Source organism: Cloeon dipterum, chromosome 1 (assembly GCF_949628265.1).
Source record: "Cloeon dipterum chromosome 1, ieCloDipt1.1, whole genome shotgun sequence".
NCBI lineage: Eukaryota > Metazoa > Arthropoda > Insecta > Ephemeroptera > Baetidae > Cloeon > Cloeon dipterum.
The window spans coordinates 22,649,749-22,672,139 of NC_088786.1; the positions used below are offsets into that span (position 1 = coordinate 22,649,749).

At 41.5% G+C, this 22,391-nt stretch overlaps 2 protein-coding genes across 15 annotated transcripts in view; both read right to left on the reverse strand.

Annotated features, from left to right (window-relative positions):
- LOC135939593 (CUGBP Elav-like family member 2) overlaps window positions 1-22,391 on the reverse strand; it is a 234,644-nt gene that overhangs the window by 173,493 nt on the left and 38,760 nt on the right. For 11 of the 14 annotated variants that reach the window (XM_065484656.1, XM_065484420.1, XM_065484502.1 and 8 more), the window contains exon 2: window positions 9,584-9,664. In XM_065484656.1, coding sequence (XP_065340728.1) covers window positions 9,584-9,664 — 81 coding nt within the window. The other 3 variants (XM_065484998.1, XM_065484581.1, XM_065485233.1) reach the window with 2 other exon arrangements.
- LOC135933968 (probable G-protein coupled receptor No9) lies at window positions 5,951-8,146 on the reverse strand. Its single transcript, XM_065475451.1, has 5 exons — window positions 7,892-8,146; window positions 7,627-7,841; window positions 7,461-7,569; window positions 7,263-7,406; window positions 5,951-7,203 (listed from the first exon to the last, which is right to left on the reverse strand). The coding sequence occupies exons 1-5, from the start codon at window positions 8,048-8,050 to the stop codon at window positions 6,898-6,900; spliced, it is 933 nt and encodes a 310-aa protein (XP_065331523.1). The 5' UTR covers window positions 8,051-8,146; the 3' UTR covers window positions 5,951-6,897.

The following is a 22,391-nucleotide window of genomic DNA, read 5'->3' on the forward strand; positions in this document are numbered from 1 at the left end:
TGGTCAGGGCAATGAGCAGTGGATTATTGTGCTCTATTTGCTCTGCCTCCACAGCCATTGTTTTTGCACCCGGCATTTCCATTGCTATTTTCTGGCCGTCTTCTATACAGTGCCAGATAAGATATAAATTCAACTATGGTAGCGATCAAGACTGAGCACAGATAATAAAAAATGGACGGCTTTTTGAGTGATCTTTTGTCAGTTAGATAAACCGACAGTCATCCATATTGTGACGTGTTACAAGAGCAAATAATGTGTGTGCATTACCTCGTATGTGCGCGAGGTGGGATTATTATTGCGAGGAAATGCTTTCGCAAAGTCGTAAATTCAATGTTACACCTGATGAAACAGCAACAAGTACAACTAAAATCTACCAAATTATTCGCCACAATGCAAGACACCGAACAACACGCGAGCCAAATTCGAGACTGTCAGCATATTTTTTTATTTGCAGTAAAAAGGTTTCTCTCAACGCTGCTTTCTACCGAGTGGTCTGTTTCGCAACATGGAAATACGCACGACAATGGCATGTTATCAGCGAGCAAATGACCCACGACCTCCGGCGTCCATGCAGCTCCGAGAAACTTATTTGTCTCTCTCGCGCCAAGCACAGTAAGCTGGAGGTTAACCCTCCGTTCGTACCAAGATTAACAACCCCTCGCAAGCAAATCCGCGCGTCCGATTTACAGCGAAACTTGGCCAACTTCGCCGCAAAACACGCTCATAATTGAGTCCGTAACGATCTAAATTTAAAATGTCATTAGTCGTCAAGCATGGTTGTCGTCAAACTGCTGCAAAGCACGCGCGCACATTGCGCCACGAGGAGTATATAGACCGCGGGAGAAAGAGAGAGAGAGAGAGAATTCGCGCTAGAGTTAAAAGGGGAAAGTGGAAACGAGAGACAATAATATGTACAAGAGGGAAAAACTATACAAAATGAAGAGTACACACGACCTCTAGATAAATATAAAATATATACGTAATGAGACGTCACAGACAGCGCTTTTTATCAGGCCATAAACGAGCACCAGTCACTCACGCACCGAACCGACGGGAATTTAAGAGAGATAACAATAATCCACATCCGAGAGAAGAAATATTGCCGCAATTTTAGCTCAAAATGAGAGGAATACTCACATTTGACTAGAGGGGCTGAGACGGCCGTTGGAGTTGGCCTCCGAGTTAGGGGATGGCTCGGAGGCGGTGCTGCCGCCGCTGCTGGACACCTCCACCTTGGCCACCTTATGGTACGGGTGATGGTGGTTGTTGTTGTTGTGGTTGGTGTTGTTGTTATTGTTGTTGTTGTGCGGCGCGGCCGGTTTGCCACTCTGCGGCGAAATCTTACCGGCCAGGGTGTTGAGCGAGTGGAGCATTTCCATCTGGACACCTGTCTGCTGCTGCTCGTGCTGTCCAACTAACAGACTGAGTCTGATTTGGTCTTATCGTTATCTCTCTTACTCGTGCCGCGGCGCGATAAGACACACAGATATAGAGATATAGTAGTCTATGTGTATCAGAGAAGAGAGGATTTTGTACAAATAGTATTTGATGGCAGGCCGGAGTAAATTGTTTTGACCGGTGGTGGTGGTGATTGGTGGTGATAGAAGCAATTTCAAGTACACTTCAAGCAATATATTGATAGAGACACATTCATTAGCAGGACATCACTTCCATAAGATATTGAATAATAATAATTCTTGACACTACGAAGCACACACAGAGCACGGTTTTCGGATAGATAATCGCGGTGCTAATTGAGAGTAGTAGTACACATCGATCCAACAGATCACATCTATATATCTCAACACAGACAATCAACGGCCAGTTTACCGCTGCAGTTGAGGTTTGTTGGCAGAAGTCACCACGTGCTGGCGGCCGAAAAGCGACTCATAGTTCAGGTGGCCGGCATTCGGCACCACTGCACCGCACATTCAATTGTCCCCCGACGCCTGACACTGTCCGTGCGCTGGCCGAAAGAAAGGGTTGCTGCACTGCACGCGAGTTATGCAGGGTGAGAGAACAGCGAGTGAGGGAGAGAAACGTTGGCTGCTGTCCGTGTCGCACGCCGCCACACGACTACTGCCTGCCGACCGACCGACCGCCCGCCCGCTCGCCCGCCAGCCCGCGTAGGAGGATGGTGTGCGCGGCCGGCACCGCGCCGCCAGCGCCGCCGTCGCCGCCACGCAGAGGGCGCCTCTAGCTCGCTAAATGGACCGCAGCATCCCTCCAGACCGTGTGTCCGCCCGCTATCTTTCTCTACGTGGCAACGCAACACCGTTGTTAGGGATGAGCACCAAAAATATACGCACGTCGGCCCCTGAAACTTGGTGCCACAAAAGGAATTATTATTTGCTGCTGTCGAGGAATTGCGCTACGGCTTATTTTGCGATTTTTTACTGCTTTTGTCGGTGGCCCGGTGAGCTTTGATTCGAGTCTGGCTGCATGCTTTTTGCGCCCTCCCGCTGCTGGATTTTTGAGTGTTTTTGACACGCGCGCGCCCGCCGAGGTACATTGTTCCGAGTCGCGAAATGAGGAAAATCTCTGCTGGTTTCCATAGCACTCGCTGATGAGAGTGCCTCTACTTCGAACTCGCTTGTCAGCGGTCTTATCAAATCGTCAATTTTTTATACTGACAGTCGGTGTGTAATTGGAATCGTTTCAATTGAAATCGCAGGTAGACAGATTTTCATAATGATGATGACTCTTTCCAATCATTCAAAAACGGCTCTTCACTTCTTTTGTCATGCAAGCAGTAAGAGCATTTGAAAGCAGCGCACTAATGAATGCGCATCCAGTCGTTGATGATCTGAAGTCATTAAAAAACAAGGATTTTCAAAGTTGGTGAGCGCATATCACAAGAACAGTTTGTTATTGAGCAAATCCTTGAAAATATTTACTGAAATAAAACTAAAATCATAGTTTAAGGTTATGACAGCAATTGAAATAACAACAAACTATGAGGCAGTTTCTGGCCAAAAACAGCATAATACAAGTAAAGCAATTTATGGAAAGATATAATTTAAAAATACGTACAGGCCAAAACATCAGCAAAACTGCATAGATACAAGCAAGATTTTTCTTTTTTAACTATCCACTGCTGTCTATCATCTTTAAAATGCATTAAAATTTTAATTATTTAAACAAATATGCTTTTTTCATGCACCGTGTTGATTTTCTTCACAAGCTTTAAATTAATGTAAAAAACTGTCATGTTCGTTTTACACCCGGGGCCATCTTTACCAGACATAACTTTCTCAATCACGGTCTAATCGTCTGGTGCACTCAAGAAGACAAAACAAAACATCAGCATCCGGCTCATTTGTCTCAATGGCACAGCCAGAGAGAACTTTATCCGTCAGTGGATGCTGAGGAGAGAAGACACGCTGCTGCTGCGCAAAAAGGTAAAAATAAAACAAAAAGAGCTAGCAAATCCTCCGAAAGAACAAGTTTCGAATTACTTATTCATGACAGTGAGAGCAGCAAAACAGCTCGTCGGCGACAAACAAAAGTTATTTTCCATGCGAATGGCTCAATATTCTCGCGGCAAGCTCGGCATTCTATCGAGGCAGCGGGGGCGAAATCATCATCGTCGTAGTCGTCGTTGCGCGCACGGATATATTGTTTTCCATTCCGACCCATTTCGCCTGGATGGCCGCCGAAGGAGGAAGCGAATCTAAGCTGCACGCGCGAGCAAAAAAGCAGCCAGACTGACTGAGCTCGGTCGGAATGATTGAAAAGTGATTCGAGAGCACCAATATGTCTGTCACAGGCACGCACTGGCTGGCGGGTAAAAAAAATGGCCAGCCTTGTGAGCGAGGGCGGCAGGCGTATGGCGGCGCAAATCAAGGTGGACTCGCATCAATCACTTTTCGCACACGCCCGCGCGTCGGGGAGCGGGCGAAGTGCAGTAAACAGTGAAAAAGGCGCTCTCACCATGATGTGGCTTGACATTTGTCAGTCGAGGGCTCGTGGCACGGACTGGCGCTGCGTTATATTTGGACTGCGTTCTAAGTAATTAATTGCAGCTATAGGATCATCTGTCTCAATTTTGACTTATTAATAGGAGGCTGGTCAAGATCAAGACTAATTTCGAGATTCATTAATAATATAAAAATATTCGAGAAAATTCTTAGTAAATGGTTCTGGCTTCAACGATTTGGAAATACATTCTATAATAGTTCGCCGGTGTAAAAATCGAGTCCACTGTGGTTCAAACTTGGGTAATCATGCCAATTTACGTCACGGTCATGCCCTCGGTCACGCGCGTAATTGGTGTTTAGGATTCTATTTGCAGACAATTATTGACAGACGGTGTATATGCAATCTCAAGGCGTTGATGCTTCGCAGGTTGTATATACTGAACAGTATAAATCAATATACGTAATTTCAGAGCATCACGCTTCACGCTCTAAACCTAAAATACTCATTTATATGTGTACTGTTTACTGTTTAAAATGTCAAAGTATCGTTTTCTTTATAACCATTGTTCTATTTTTTTCCACTAAACAGTAGTGGGGCACATTTTTCACTATAGAGAGCTCCGAACATTGTTTTAATTATGCGATTCCTAGATAAAAATCTTCTGATAATATTTCAACTTATGAACACACCACTCTAAAAATATATTATACGAAGCACGGATTACTGACCTTCAATACAAATCTCAAATATAGCTTTCTGTCAAAACCATTTATTTATTTTATTTAATTTGCAATCTGAAAATAAGGGCAGTTTTAAGGGCTAACTTAAGCGGCCCTTTTCAATATCAGGTGGAAGCAGCTTATTCTGAAATTTTAAAATTATGAGGCACTTAAATTAATGAAGGGAAATTTCAATATTAATATTTTGTGTGGGAAGTTGTGAAATGTGGTCTTGACATATTAAGATCTTCATGTGAAAGTTTCAAAATATAGATCCATTTTAAAAATAATATTAATTAATAATATTATATAAATGAATGAAATTTAAATAAAATAATTTCAGCATTATATAAACAGATCAAGTCCCAATATAGTTAGAAGTGTTTGTCAGATTGTCTGGCTCCTTGCTATGTCCGTGGGCTTGAAGAATTTCTCCCCAATTTCACCGGACCTGAAAACCTGCCACTGTCATTAAATGAAAGTTTTTTGATTTTCTAAAAGATCGCTTTGCTTTTTTTTCTTGCGATCCAATATTTCGCAGGTCAAAAAGCCGCCAAATTTCCCAGAGAAAGGCAGGCCAAGGGACGCACGCACCTATAAAATTTATCATTCGACCCGGCAGTCTTTCCCTAAATTGAGTATCACGACGCAAGGAGCAGAGAGTCATATATATAGTACAGAGACCATGCATTCGCCATCAAATAAATTCAACATCTGTTGGCGACACCATAAATTTTTTATTCGGCTATCGCGTTTCGCAGGCGAGGCTTCGTCTCATTTTGGGCAAAGGGGTTTGAGCCTTATAATTTCATGAAGCAGTCCGCCGACCGATATCTAATTTATCCCATCGACGAGCCCCTCGTTCAATTTGCAGTAAATGTCAAGAGACTAGAGGTAATATTAGGTCGGATGTATTCGTTCCGACTCTTTTTTCTGCCGCTGATATCGTATTATTGACTGCTGTTATTGACCACACGCAGACTAAGCTCTGGCAGCAGCACGACGAAATGCACTCGTTTCGCGGCTCGCGGCTGGGAGATAGATAAGCTGCTTGTGGTCGCCGATCTTTATTGTGTGCACCAGCATGATGTTTATTCTGTTGGGATACGCTTGCTGCGACCTTTGTGGGGATCTCCAACTCCCTACACAGCGAAACAATCATTGTTCCTGTGCTGCTCATGAAATGCTCATTGTCAGAGAAAATTGGCAAGCTCGTTTTCAGGGCGTATATGTTTTACCATCTGGTATTTTGATATTTAAACCTTTTCAGTCAAACTATTAGGTGAGAAAAGATAGACAGTAATTTAGCGTTTATTTTGCTCAATCCTTGATTTTTTTTGTAAACAAATCAGTTTTTAGCAATAATTTTTACAATATCGTATATATGACAATGATAATTTTATCAATAAAATGTATACTCTCAAGAATAGCATGCAAGTTTGAGCTGAATCATGTCGAGAAAAACAAAATCTCAACACTAAATTAACGAGAACAAGATCGATTATTTCATCTCGCTAGATAATACATGACTTTCCTCGAGTGGAAACTTCAAGTCATAATATTCATCAATGGGTGCGGACCTTACATCAAATTCGCGAGAAATTTGTATAATTCTCTGGCATTAATTCTTTGAGAATAGCTGTACACATAACTACTGGGTATGCAAAAGAGGCCAAGTCGAGCAATGGCGTCTGGAAAAATTAGAATAGCCGAAGTCGTCTTTGGAGGTGAGTTCAGGGCGCCAGCCCACACTGCAGACTTGGGCCGTGCACCCACCGCACACACTACGAGCCGTGAAGTCTACTCGACTGATGGCCAGAAACCTCGACGTCAGTCTGGAATGGACTGTTTTTCTCCAAAACTGACTAAAATGAGTAACACGCATGGTGAGCAAGGGGGCGTTTGATTAGATAATAAATGCATTTTAACTTCCTATTATTTCAACTTCTTAATTCAAGTTTCAAAGTCTCATCAGACATGTTGACAAGACTACTTGCGGAAATGGAAAAACTTTCCTTGACCTCCAAACGCTTTATAGCTTATTCAAAGCGGATATTTGGTCGGACAGCATCCGCTTTCGAAATTTTTGATAAAGTCTGAAATATCATATGCGGTTTAATATATTACACATTGGCATTAGTTGTTGAGCATGACAAATGAAACCAAATTTGACGCTGTATAGAAAGTCTAAGCACCAAATAAACAACAATATTTAACTGCATAACCTATATGGAATATGGAACTTGCATTCATCACTCTAAACATCGAGTTCATTTGGAGGAGTTGAACTAGTCGTAGTTTCCTCGCTGCTGCTGGGACCACCAATGCCGCATCGAAGATACTCAGAGAAAGCATTGCGGAACCCTCTCAATTGCCAAGCATAAATTATTGGATTCATGGCCGAATTGAAGGAGGCCAAAATGTACGTGATAGCAAGAATTTCTGGAGAAACTTTAAACATGGCACTGGAGCCACCAGATTGGTTATGATGAACAACTGACATCATGCAAACCATGAAGGGCAGCCAGCAGATCATGTAGCAACTCACGATTGTAGCAAACATCTGCGAAAAATGTATATTTCAAAGATAAACATCGATCGTTGCCAAAATTAACCACAAACCTTGAGCGGTTTCTTGTTGCTACGCAGCCGAGCAGAAGCGATGTGCGCAATTTTCGCATACATGAAAATGATGAGGAATAAGGTGCTTATGTACGAGCCAAACATCACGAAATAAAAATAGTAAATCGTGACTGTCACGGTTGCCTGCAAAAAATAAATTGAATAAAGAGAAATTTTGATATAATTTATTTTCATTACGCAGCCATATCCGTCTCCTATTTCTTGGGGAAAATTGTTCCAAATGACCGGCGGCAGCGCTCCTAAGCCTGCAACGCCGAAGGCGATGAGTACTGCGTACCGAGCTTTCCTGATATATTGGGAAACGCTCTATTACTAAGCACATCTTGAAAAAAATAAATACTACCTTTTTGTCATAAACGTCTTGTGCTCCAAAGGTTTTGTGATGGCGAAATACCTGTCTAGCCCAATCAAAAATAGATGCAGAAAGGAGGCAACCGAAGACAGGAAAATCGGGCATAGAGAAACGAGACAGAATACAGCATATTCACTGTATGTCACTATAGGTTTGTCGCCGTGCAACGCGGTCATCACTGTGTCGTACGGGATTGAAAATCCAACCTAAAAAGATCAATTTAAAGCGACTCAATAGCTACCTGTTAATAAATTACGAGTAAGTCGGCAAACGCAAGTCCCATGATGAATTGATTGGACGTGGTTTTCAGTTTTGGCTTCCTCAGAATTGCGATGATTGTGAAAACGTTGCCTCCAATCACTAATATGGTGATCAAAAACGACGACATCAAAACTACCACTTCAAACACTTCCATTTTTGTTAAAATTTTAGTGCAACATGCACCAATAAAGTCCCTGGTCCCTAGCCTTTGTGAAGCAGTTTACAAAGAACCAGACAGTGTGACTGTTAGTAGGACTTAAAACGTTAAAAACGCCGGAAGCTGGCAAATAAATGCATGCGTAGTCAAAGGTTATCGTGGTTTCCTCATGAAATGTGACGTACAAACGCACATCCTTTAGCTATGATATAATTTAAAAAATTATATTGAAATAAACTGTTCCACTTTCCAAACTGATATTTTAAATGCGTTTTATTTTACTTTTTTTAGTTTCTCTGCTGCTCCATCAAAAAACTTAAGTATGAAACAAACTCAAGAATAATGATATACTATACGCAACAAATAAAGTAAAATTATTAACTCCACTGGTACTCAAAACAATTAATAACAGGATTAAAAAATATTTTAATTACACAGTGCAAGCGAAACATCATATCTTTCTAATTTTATGTTTTTTACAATTTTTCTCTCCGTACATTTCATTTTGATTTTGTGATGAAATGAAAGATAAAAATTATTAAAGCTCCTTTCAAGAAAGAAGGGTATGTACACTTTCAATTTTCGGCCACCAAAGCTATTCTATACTATTCCAAAGAGAGGCTGCCAAAAGAGGGCCTTATGGAGGTCGTGGCAGGCAGCGCGCGCAGGAGTTATGCTTTGTAATTTAGCGTTTGAAGGCCCATTGAGATAGGAAAAAGACACGTGCCCAAGTAATGGACCGCAGCAGGCCGAGGAGATAAGGGCGGCGCAGGCATGCATCTTTTTATGTCGGATGCTTGGAGCGCGCGCGGGCACCATTGAGGGACTGAAATAGTTTGAGTACGTCGGCATGCAGAGCCCGCGAGAACCCCTTGAATGCATGACAGCAGCTATTAATATGGATTCTGAATATTAACAGCTCCGGTCGGCTTGCGCGACACGTTAGAAAATTGCCGCGAGCAAAATGAAGCATCGCAAATTAGCTGATGAAGCGTGGTCGTCAATCTTCTTTGATCAGCAGCACGCGTCACGGAGTAAGGCGCGCAAAATAAAAGTCAAAGAAAATTAATGGCAAAGCACCCCTCGGATAGTTAATCTTGAGTAGCCGAAAATCGACACGGGGTCAAAAGAAATAGGCTTGGATTAGTATAAAATCTGTAAACACATACTTTCAGGCAAGGCTATCTCAAAAATATAATGTAGAACTTTGTGAACGTTGTCTCAAGGAAAAAACTTACAGGAAATTCCTGCTGAGATGCAATATATAAATCTTTCCGTCTGAATAACGAGCTTTAATGCATTTTGTACGAGACATGCCTTGCGGCAGGTCAAATAAATCAAGGATTCAATATTTAAATCTGCTTTTCGACGTCGAGATGGAAGAAGAGTTTGAACACTGTAAATAAATAAAGCAGCGTGCGCCTCTCGTGAAACATTATTTGGTATGCGAGTCAGAAAACGGCAGCTCTGCTCTGCTCGCATAGTGCCCCATTTTTAAAAATGGCAAGATGTAGCAGGGTTTTTACTCACCGTAATGGAGGCAGCATGCACATCGTCGAATCCAGTCTGGTCGGGCTGGATATTCGCCTCGGTAGAGTCGAATCTGCAACACTGTTTGACATTTTAATGCGTGTTTCCTATTTCGCGTTCCAAGCAATCGAAATAAGTATCGAGATAGACGAGTAAAAAGACTTGCATTGATATTCGAATAGAAATTGATGAAAGACGTTTGTGAACTCACCAAAAATTTAAAGCTTTGCAGAAAATTTGTTAAAAATACATTGTACCCGATCTTTTACTTGAAATACTATCTAAAAATTAGGAAGCTAAAAATTTCACAGTTTTAATTTTGAGAAAGTCGGCTCAAAAGTTTGCATGTTAATCAAGCGGCGAGCACAGTCTCCTTGTTGGAAATCATGATTTATTTTGGCAAAAAGGAAATTTAGCTGATAATTCGCACTCTATTGAATAGACAACGAAGAGAGGGATAGAAATAAATCAAAATTCACATCATTCCCAAAACCGTTTAAGTTGTTCGATAAATTTTGCAAAACATTTAAAATGTCTCTGTTTCTCGGTCCTGATTTCATTACTTGCACATTTTAGAGATAAACTATTGCTAAATTTAACAACAATAAACTCAATGAACTAATTAGTCTTGCTCTATTAAAAAATTCAAAATGTTCTTAATTGTTGGACTGTTAAGCTCTACTTTCTTTATTTCTCAAATAAAACATTTCTCAAAATGGAACTTATACAGGCAATTTTTGTTGTTGTTGTTGTGAGGTTTTCCCTCCTCGGGATTATATGGGCATACACCACAGGATGTCTTAAAGATGCTTTCGGCTTAATGGCTCCCAAAATCACTTTGGCTAAAAAGTGCTGCAAAACCGTTTTACAACACACACACACCTCTATCTGCTAGGCCGGCGAGCTGTTTTGCTATGCCACCTTTATTTGCCTTGTTATCTGTTTGCAGCTTGATAAAATAAAACAGGCCGCACAGCTCTCGCTCTATTTGAGCAGCATTACCACTCCACTTACTCCGCCTCCTCTTACATCCTTCCTTTAGCATTTATTGATTCGACTCGTGGGTATAAATTGTTTTTGCACGCCACTGTGAACACTCATCCAAGCAGGAAGAACAGAGTAGTGCACCAGCAACTTGTCTCTTTCTCCTTGTTAGCACACGATAAATATTAATTTCGCCGCTGAACCATTACTCATCGCAACAAACAGACACACCGTACGAATTCGCGAGTTATATATTATGGAATATCCCACCGTGTCAGCAGCAGCAGCAGCAGCGGCGGCGGCGTCTTCATCAGGGCAAACAGCCAGAAATTAGCATGATCATTTTTCCTGCCTGCGATGATGTGAGCAAGGCCGAAAACACAATCCAATTTGAAAAATACACCGCCGGGCCTCACGTCGGGAAAAATGGCCTGCATGTCTGCTGTTTTGTGCGGTGGGAAATTGTAATTAATGACGAGTGCAGTAACGAAGCACGGCTCTAACTGCCGCCAGGCCATTATGCTTCGCTGTTCGTGCGATTACACCCCCGGGAGGCGGGTGGATTGCACTAAAGTGCGTATAGCCTATCTCTTCAGCTAGTTGACGCAATTTCCCACTCGCTCTCGTGTGTGCGGTCAGTCGACTGGCTACCCCTTTTCCAACCGGCGCGTTTCGAAAATATTGTTGTTGTTCTTGCTCGTCAGGCAGCTCCGAATAAATTAGTTTAGTACCCAGCAGCACTCGACAATTTCTTCTCTCTTGTATTCTTTCCAAGCCTTTTAACAAGCGTTTCCACGATCTGGAGTGTTTTATTAAATTTAATATTTGCTTTTTTTAAATTAATATCGGCTTTGTTTAAATCAAAATTATTTCTATTTCTAGATTTAATTGCATGTTTTAATAATTAAGAAGTAATAGAGCTAAACGTTAATGAAGTTTGTTATTCCGAAAAAATTATGGTTGATGTTTCTTCAATTGATGGTTAACTTTGGATTACTCTGACTTAAAATTAGAAGTAAAGTTAATGTAATTGTAATTGTGTATCAAGAATCGGGAAACAGGAAAATTTTGCAAAATTCATCAACTTCAGCAAAATGGGAATTTTCCTATAAGCTGGGGAATAGGTCATTTAAGAGGAAATATTTCTTTTTTTTCAGAAAATAACGATTTTAAACAAAGGAATTGTCCAGGAAATTATTCAAGATCAAAAACGATGTCTCTGTGTTTTGCACCAAGACTTTTCAATTTGGTCTACGTGAGCATTTTCAATTTCGCACAAAATGGCACGCAAACTCAATCCGCTATTCGTTCCCATTCTCCGCGCAACACATTTTCAAACACACGGGCAAAGTGAGGTGAGCTCAAACCTATTCAATTGCGTACGGGCTCCTACATATATGCCGTCAGGAGCACACAAAAAGCAGCAAAACCGATACCGACGATACGTTCCCCAATAAAACCGAAATCAACCTCAGCGTGGTGGAGTAGAACGCCTGGCAAATAATATCAGCGGAAAGCAGCTTGCTCCGGCGGCGGGGGAAGCAGCAAGAAACGAACGCACGAGAGAGAGAGAGAGAGAGAGAGAGAGAGAGAGAGAGAGAGAGAGAGAGAGAGAGAGAGAGATGCTTTTAGAATACATAAATATTATCAGCTGCCACACATGCACTTGCATGCATACAATTTTTCCCAAGCGCTTTCCGCTAAATTTGATGCCGGGTGCAAAATAAATCTTGCTGGAGAGGATTTGAGCAAGCCGCTGATCCGCCGATACTTTTCCTTTTTCCCTGCGGTTCGAACCCAACGCAGCAGCCGCTCGAACGTATGCATCCCACGAAAAACACACATACTCGCAGCAAGCAAGCAGGTTAAGTGCCACGGATCCCAATATTTATCCGAGCGGAAAAGAGAGAGAGAGAGAGAGAGAGAGAGAGAGAGAGAGAGAGAGAGAGAGAGAGAGAGAGAGAGAGAGAGAGAGAGAGAGAGAGAGAGAAGGGAGATTTGAATAATTCATCGGCGTCAAGTATAATTCATGTCACCCGGGCGCGTGAGGCAAGAAGAAGGAATGCCCTTGCCAGGGGTTGCCTAGGCTACCCGCAGTGACCACACAAGGGTGGCTGACTGGCAGATGCGGTGTTTCGCCCTGACAGCCGCTCGGCCGCCGTGTTGCTGCTTATCGGCGGCCAGCAGAAAGCGGCCCGATCGTGTTAATAATGAATCCGCATTAGGGCCGAGGTTTTAATGTCAATCAACCTGCCGACGCAATTTCGCCGGCCGTCCGCTTCCACCGCCGCTTAAAAACTTTTGCATGTTGTTTGCTCTCAAGCCGAGCGGCAAAACTGCTGCTGCTGTGCGGTCCTTGGAGAGCTGCCGCTCCTCTGATGGATTAGCGGCGTGCAAATAATTAATGGCCGCGCCGTCCGCCGCCGCCGGAAAAAGAGTCGGAATCGAGCAGTCAGCAGTGTTTGTGCTCGAGTTTGTTTAATTAACTATTAGCGCGCGCACTCGCCGAACGATTATCTCGGCGCGGTGACTGTTGTTTTTCGCTCTTCCTTTACCTCCCTTTCGCAGACTTGCCAGCATAGTTTGCTCTGCGCGCTATAGCTGGATCTAGCACTTTTTTTACGCTGCTTCTGCTGCAGTTTGCAGAGTTAACTTCAGCGTGGACTTTCATTATGCACGGATTTGTCATGGATGTCTAAAGCATAAGCTGACTTTGCCATTTTAAAAGCAAATACTGAAGATCCGTAAAGACTAGGTCAAATGGAACTAATTATCAACTCTTATTAGAGTAATTGTTAATTAACACAATCATCCAGTTTTACAATTAGTTAGAAATAGAATTTTAATCAAAGTAACCAAAGGCTCACATATTACAAGCATGAAATTCATTTTAAAAATCAGATGCAGCCAACAAAATTTAATGTATGCGTCGCATAAGCTTTTATTTCCAGAAATTCCAAGAAATTTGTTGTGGTCATCCATATGAGTTTTCTAATGGTGGTGTCTATTTTGTTGATGGACTAAACGAAAAGAGGACCAAAAGCTGATATGAAAATTGGATTTTCTCACAAATAAATGTTAAGCTATATTTCAAAGGCTAAGTTTGATTTCTCTCGACGAGATCAACACAACGTCGAGCAAGATTTCTTGGAAACTCCACGTAACGAAATCAAATGATATTACTTGACAGGAGACAGTGCTCGCCATTTGAAAAGCACGCAAACTTTGCAGCCAACTTTCTCAAAAGTTAAGGTACTTCCTATATTGACAGCAAGGATCTTCCCTGGTTTGGCAGTATCATTCCCTCTTTAATTAAACCATAGCTAACTTAGGCGAAAGTTAGATTTATTTATATATTTTTAAACTTAACTCGAGCACACGACAGTTCAACTACTTTGCCAATTTCAAAAGCATTAAAGTACACGTAGAAGAAACAAAATATTAAATTGAGTCAGAGGGTTAACAAATTTTCCGTCTGGATTTTCATCTCTCCTTTTTCAGGAAATCGACAAATAAAACCAGAAACTACATATTTCGACGTGGCAACTAATATTTGCAGTAATTTATGCAGTCAAGAAACATTTTGCGTTAAGCACAAATATAAAATAAATAAATCAATGGCGAAGTTTCACATTTGGTCTTAGATAAAAATGAAGTTAAATGATAAACACTCTCCCTCATTAATGTGAAATACAATCGAACTCTTTTTTCAGAATTTTATCTTGTTGTTAAAATCATTCTCAATCACCTCTGCGACGTTGCGTTATTTCAGTGGTCGTGAAACTCCTGAAATTCTGTACAATAAAATAGCTGCAGGTCCAAAGCATTTATGGGACACGCAGCAGACACAAATGTAATTAGCAACCCAACCGCTCTGGGCAAGGGCTTTCGCATTCTGATATATGGTGTGTTTATTTGTATCGTGTTTCGCTGTCGACAAAATACAATTATCTTAGGCTTCGGATTACTATTTGAAAATTGCAGAATCACTCAGTCGACGGAACAAATTAAATTTGCCACTGATAACACGTCATCGGAAAATCAGCCTGGACATATCATTATAAGCTTTACCAACCACCCACGCAGGTAGAGCAGCGTTGATATGGATACAAAACCATGGCGGGGTGGCCGGCCGGCCACTCACACGCTCACACACTCGCAGTGAAAGAGAGGCCACCCCTAATTAGAGAATATTGCGTGGCTTCATTAATTTCTGCCATCGAGGCACTTTTATTACGACCTAACAACCGGCCAGCGAAACCACGCCAACTGTGTAATTTTCCACTGTGAATCGTGCATAATCAACTTTGTGCATTGTGCGCCGCGGCTACTGCCCGGTGGAGCGGCACAAAATCATGTTCTGTTCATTAAGTCAATAATTACCGTGTGTGTTCGTGATCATTTGATTTGAGTCGGCTGGTGCCGGCATCGCGCTCCGTTTGATGTGCAGCGAGAAAAATGACAGGGAACAGTTAAAAATTACGCGCGCGAGTTCCGATTCACTTTGTGACAAATCGCGCGCGCCGCGCTGTAGCTGCCGGCAGCCTCGTCATGATTAAAAGCCTCTAAATCAGCCTTTAAAATTTTGCAATTTTAAATTTTGTAAACAGACTATTGTGACGCTCCTAAGAGGTTTGCATGCCGAGAGAAAATATAATTATGAATTTCGAAAAAGATTGATCAATCATGGCTCTAATTTTATAGTACTTTCACAACAATTGCCCATAATATTTTATGTTAATAGCCCATCATTTCCTGAACAAACAGGCTTTGCCTTAAATCTCAAAATCAAAAAGAATAGTTTTAAATTGAGATCCAGTTAAATTTCAATTGGCTAAAACATAACTTCACCTGAATAAATTAAAACAAAAAATGTAGCTGAAGAGTTAGCAAAACAAAATTTGATGCATGCAAAAAGTTTAAACGCCATCCATCGCATCTATTCGATCTACATTCCTATGGCAAATATTTGCTGATTATTCCGAAATCCAAAATACACATTCGCTAACAACCCCTTTGCAAACAACACATGCACAGCGGCACATGGTTTCGTTTGATGCCGAAAGCAGGCGGTAGCAGCGATTCCAATTTTGTTCCGCTCGAGCTAAATCCAGCGGCAAGCGGCTCATATTTCAATTGTTTGAACTCGGCTCAGCAAAAATGGAAATATGCTGTGCACGACAAGAGGGCGCAGAGAATTTCAAAGTGCGTCTGCGGAGGCGTGTGCGCTGACTGCACCAGGGGGAGAAGCAATAATAATGCACCTTTGCCGCCGCCGGTATATTCCGCCAGACCTGTTGTTTTGTTAAACGTGCGCCATATAGACACACATATATATACTCTCACTCCTACGTACGCGTGTGTATGGTGCGACGGTGTGTGTTTAAGCCTGCCGGACGGAGATTTCCCCGCTGCGAATCAATATATTTGCGACAAAACACATGGTGTGTCTGATATTGCACCGGGTGAAGTGAAACTCACAAGCTGAGGACTCTGGTACACCAAACCAGATAATGCTTTAACCTATTGCGTATACTGCAGTGTTCAACCCCAAACTCTGCATTTACACTTATAACGTTGTAAAGGTTAATTATTGGCTTAACACGTAACTATTCAAAGTGAGAATATTTTTGATTATTAAGAAGAATTTATTGCCGAAATGCGACCAAGTAGGGACGCGTTAAATTTTAAACTGAAAACCTAGCAGATATTCTTTATGACGTTCTATTTTTAAGTAGGTAAATCCACGAAAATATTTTCAATTATATTTCACATTTTAGATTATCATAAGGGCTACTACACTACTAGGAGATAAAAATTTAATTTTGCTTTACTTATTAAGAGATAATCATTCAGCTCATTGTAAGATTACATATTTTAGTGGGCGAGAGACATTTTACAGAGGAAACAAAGTTATTATATTTTGACAAAACATATTTAATTTAAAAAAATTATTTCAAATATTTAATCATTATTTCCTTTGATCAAAATAAAGAAAGCACAGCCGTTAGCTGCACACGTGACCTTTGGTCTCCCTTTCCGCAGAATTGAAATTTATCTGAATCACCAATTTTCCCCGTTTTTTACTGATGAATTGCGGCTTTCTCCTTTCCTTGAGTTCAAACAGCTTCCAATGGCGATTACTCACCCTCAGATCGATAACACCCGCACCAACATGCACTCTGAACACGAGATTTACAAGTGCGAATACAAGTGCAAATCTCTCGCGTTCGTACGGGAATAACGGCACAACAGGGAATACAGGGGATGAGGCGAGGGGGTGGCTGGTGTTCGAGCTCTTCCCTGCGCCTTCCACTAATGACGAAGTGAAACACTTGTTATATGCAGCCGGCAGTGCGTAGTTCTCGGCAATAGAGTGAGAAGGAGGCTGGCGGCGGCCTCCTATTCAGTGCCGGGGGTTGAGTTCACCGAGTTGAGTGAGTGCATTGCAATGTAACATTATTTGTCTTGAGAAAAGTCACTCTGAGAGCTACCACCGCGATCCTTTATTATGCGTGACTTGCTCCAGCGAGGCTGCCTTTTTACTTATTTGTCTGACAGGCTGATTGAATTGGAACTCGAGCAATCCAGTGTGCAAACAATTCTGCGACTAGATCTCATTATGACTGCACGCCCGACTGGCTGGGTGCAAAGTGCATTTAACAATGCATTTTGTTGAGTGCTCGGTGCAGCAGCACGTGCTATTCTGATACGCAATCAAGCGTACTCCCACATACAAACAGTTTCATTTCATTTTTAAAGTTCGATATGGGTAATTAATTTCTATTTGTTTTCTACCACTACAACAGTTAATACAAATATTTTGTATTATTTATTATCGAAATGAACCTCGTGTAATGGGGCTACGGATGCATCGATTTATGGATGAATTGTCAGTGACAGTTGCAAGCACAAAAGGTTTATCGCAAACACATGTCCGCTGTCACAGCTGATTATGTAAATAAAAAGGACATCCTAGGGCAATCCTTTGGCCCATAGACAAGTGACAGGAGAGAGTAGAACATGCGTAAACTAAAACTCACATTTCTTGTGAGTGCATTTTTTGACAAATTGATGCTTCTAACGATTTTAAAACTCGCTGAAAAGGCTTGAAAAATAACCAGAAAAAAATATTTGCCAAATTACACATTAATTTCAAAATCGGTATACAGTAAAATTACGGGATTGTTGCTCAAATACAGTAAAGTTTCAGTTAATTTTAGGAAAATGCCAATCCCCAGTCAACATCGAAATGCGACGTTTTCTTAATAATCCGAATTCGAGAGTAAATCCTCTCTAATGGCAGTAGAAAAAGCTAATTTTCTGTTGTGCTTTTTGTGCAAATTACTCTTAATTTCGATCCAAACAACCAGCAATTTGATCTACATACAAATAGAAAAGGGACGAGGATGTGACGGAAGGCGTCAGGGGCCAACTTCCTCTCACACTAGGAATTCACGGCCACGACAGTGTCTTATCTGCTTGGCTGTCGCAGTTTTGGCCCCCCATTAACGCCAGAGCAGCCTAGCGAAAGGCGACATTCAAATTTAGAAGCCGCTAAATGTTTCAAGCGGCAGTCAAAGTCACTGCCGTCGTCGTCGGCGTCGTCGGCGCAGCGCTCTCGCAATATGGCGTGCTGCTGCTTTTGTACTGCTTAAATATTCAAGACACGTGGATCCTTTGGCCCGTGATCTTTTGACATGGGTGTCACAATGTGAGTGTGCTCGCCCGCCGACAAAATCTGAACCAAATCCGGCCTGGCGCTGCGGCATAAGTTGGCTGGGCCGCGCGCTCAAAGAGAATGCCTGCCGAGCGCTCGCTCATTTAAATTCAATCCTGCGCGACCGTCGGGCGGGCGCATCATTGAAATCGGAGAAGCAAATCACTTTGTTAGATTGCGCGCAGTGATGAGGCGCGGCCATCAAGGTGAGCGAAACAACTCCGACTGGCAATCGATACGTGGGCCAAGAGCGCTCGGGCAATTCGTCTGCGGTGCCAGATCTTTTCTAGATCATCTCTCCCTCTCGTCGTAAAAGGCTGGTATATATAGTCAGCACGAGAGATATTGTTTCGATTGGATGGATGTGCAGCTGAATTATTCATTCTTTTCATTTACAAGCAGTTCCAATCAATGCAAAACAGAACAGACATGTCTATGTCAGGTGTATTGATTACTGTGCCAGGACATCAACTTTCTTTCTCCGAAACGCACCTTAATGGGTACCGCCGTCGAAAATAACTGTTCTCCCATTTGCAGCGAAAAACGTGTGCCCGGAGCACCGTTTGAATTTCCAGAATCGGCAACCACACGTTTAAATCAATTTCGTTAGCTAAAGAGAACGACCAATACATTAATCTGTCGAACAGCTACATTTTTCCTAAGATGTCATAGCCCAAATTTTTTATATTTATTTTTATATTATTTAATTATTTAGTAAAATTGAGGCACAATTGATTGATCCATAGCCAATTTGTGAATGTGATATATTTTCATTGATTAGCAAACAAAATAATTATTAATTATTCAAATGCGAGAAAATTGCAGCCAACTTCATATGTATTGCATTCACATTAATAATGTTCATAACATTATGACAGGTATAAACCCATGAATCATTTGTTAAATTGACGATTCCGACTCTCAACGTTAGAAGTGCCAACGAATAATTATTTTAAAAAATGTACACTTGAATTAATAGCACGAAACATTTTTAGTTCATTGAAATACACGACTTTGTATAAAATCGAAGCATTTACTTAAAAATATCACGATGGAACAATATTTTCTGCCTAGTTGCTTATCAGCTTGGCAAATTATTTAAAAAGCCAAATCATATTTACCAAGCTCACATAATTCCCAAGCAAATAACGAGCACGCGAGCAGATGAATAAATAAATACGCGAGGGCCGGCAATTTTTTCTCTACCATTGTGGAAATGTAGCGTTCCCGGCAGGATCAGCAGAAATTTCCGCGTTTGATTAATGTCACCGCCACCAGAGCAATATTTAAATTTACATCATCAAGATAGCAGGCCAGAGAGAGCGAGATGATGAATACGCATACAAAACGCGCGCGCTCCGCGGATGGACGATAAATAAACGGCAAGCACACATATACATAGTATAAACTCCCGCGCACCCATAATAAATACATTTTTACGATGACATCGTGTATTACAAATCATGCTTCATTTTTCACTTTCCGTTCCGCCGTTCGACACCACTGAACGGCCAAAATGGCAAATAATATTAATAACCATTACCAACTAGGCTCTATTAATGTTTAGAGACTCAAAATATAGTCACGCAATAATTTCGTAAATTGAAATTTGATTAAGGGTTAATTATTTCAATTCTCAATTGCACGATTCTCAAAGTCTACAGATGAGAATTAAAATATTTATGATTACGGGAAAACTAATGAAATAAAGAGACACAGTTGATATTCAATGATCGCGATGCTTCAGTTTTGGTTTATTTATTTATTTGAAATTATTCAAAATGGTTGAAATTTTGTGTTTGGCTTGGATCCTGGTTGAAATAAATTCGAAAGAAAAATTCAGCTGTTTGATTGGAATTACGAATTATTTACGAATAACCTACGGCTTTATGTAGTTTATTTGGTACACGTTTTATTTGGTTAAGCCCAATAAGTTCCATAGTATTGTTGCTAATGTAAACACAGGTACATTGCATTTAATTAAAAAAAAAATGGAACCTTATAATTTGTTTCGTAGATCGCTATTATTGCATTCCCTGATTATTAATATTAGATAAAATAATTAAAATTACTTGTGATCACTGAACTGTTAAATTTTTGCTCAAATGGACTAACGCAACATCTGGGCCTGTTATGAGCCCTTTTTGCCTCTGGCTCACAGAACTATGCACTAGCTGTAACTTTGTCCATAAAGATCCATTTGTCTAGGCTCACGTCGCGCGGTTTGCGACGGCAAAAACGAGCTCCAATGAGGTGCAAGCGGGCGTCGCTTTTAACGCTGTTTTGTCGCGGCTCTCCGATACACCTGGGGCTTTGTGATATTAGGTTCTCAAATTTTCGCATCCCTCATCTGCTGCTGGTGGTGGTGCTGTTGTTGTTTGCAAAGTTAATTAAAAGTTTGAATGCGCGCCGTGCTCACAGGCGTGCGGATAAACCAACTATATTGGCAATTCTGAGTTGGCCAACAAGTGCCGTGTGTGTGTGGATCGACGGCGCTCAAAACGTGCCATGTTACGCTGCGGTATAATTATTCGTCACACTCCACCGCTCGCTCTTTGACTTGTGACACGCTGCGCCCAGCCCCATGTATCGTTCCTCAACTTTCTTCCCGGCTTATCCTTCTTTAAAGTATGCGCTGCGATAGACATGAGTGTCGCGACATTGACGTGCCGTAATTTAACGAAGATTCGAAAGTTTCCGAGCCATATATTGGAGGTGAAAAAGTGGTTTAAAAGTTAGCGAAATTTCCGCAAGGCTCACCATAACTTTTGCTGTTTTATAAGCTGCAATTTCGGTTCAATAATATATCACAGCGCCCAAGTTGAACAACTTTTTATGAATCGTTTCTCATAAAACTTTTCTGCCTTTGAAAAATGTTATGTAACCCATTGACAGAGTTCATTATTTCCAATAGAAACAAGTCAAAATTAGAGCTCTTATTGTATGATTTATATTTGGTGAGAACAAGACAGAGCTATGCTATGATGATTTAGTAGTTTTTGGTGAATATAGCATCAACGAATTGTGCCAAAAGAAAAATATGACCATTAAAACAATTATAAATATTAAAAACGTCGTGTGTGTTAACTTAGCCACTTTTAGAGTGGTCATTTTAAAATTGTGAGTTAATGGGATAAATCGGTTTCTGATATGTTTTTATTCTTACTACTTACTAGATGCTCAATATTATGATCAGGTTGAGTAAAATAAAGTTTTAGAAAGTTTCGTCAAGTTAATTAGATGATAATTTCTGCTCTCACGTCTAAAGACTAATAATTCTTGTTCAACAAAATGTTAAAAATGGTTAGCTCCGGGTTAATAGGGCCTTTCAGACTCTAAATATTGCATTTTATTTCAAAACGAGGCCCTCGAAACCACTTACGCAATTTGCAAAACGACCTCATTAATACTGGCTTTGCCTCAAACAAGCATCTGCTTGGAAAAGTTTTGAGCTGAAAACACACTCAGTGGCTCCAGCTGTCTAAATTAGTCTGTCTCTCGGCAACTGCAAAGCGCCGTGGAAAAGCTTTTTCCAGCACTTTGCGCGCCAAACAAAAAAGGATTAGCCCGAGGGCGGGCAGGAGGCCCAATCAATTTGAGCCTGTATAATGCGGAATTGCTGCATTTGAAGTTGGGGCGACAGTTCGTTCGTACGCGCAGAGCACAGCAGAGAGAAAGAGGAGAGAAAGCGTCGTCAAATTAGCGTCGGCTGACGCAGGACCTGTGGCGCTTTAATAATGAAGGTGCCCTGCAGCGGCTGTTGTCGCACTGGCTGCTGCTAGGGGCGGCCAGATTTAATCTTGGTGGGTCCCCTTTTGCGCGCAAATCGCCGCCGCCCGATCAATCTTATTTCGTTGGCAACCTCACGTACGATTAAGCCGCTTGTAATAATTAAACACAATCCACCCACGCCAGGTGCTGGTCACGCCTGCCCGCCCGCCCGCCCATCGTTTGCTTGCTTTCTATCGCGCCTTGCCGCTCGGGACGAACGGCCCTCGCCTGCCGCTTCTGCTCGGCAAAGTGTAAATTTTGCATTAGCAGGTGCGTGTCCGGCGTCGGCTTCCGAGATCGAGTGGAATTTTACATCACTGGGCTTAACCGGCG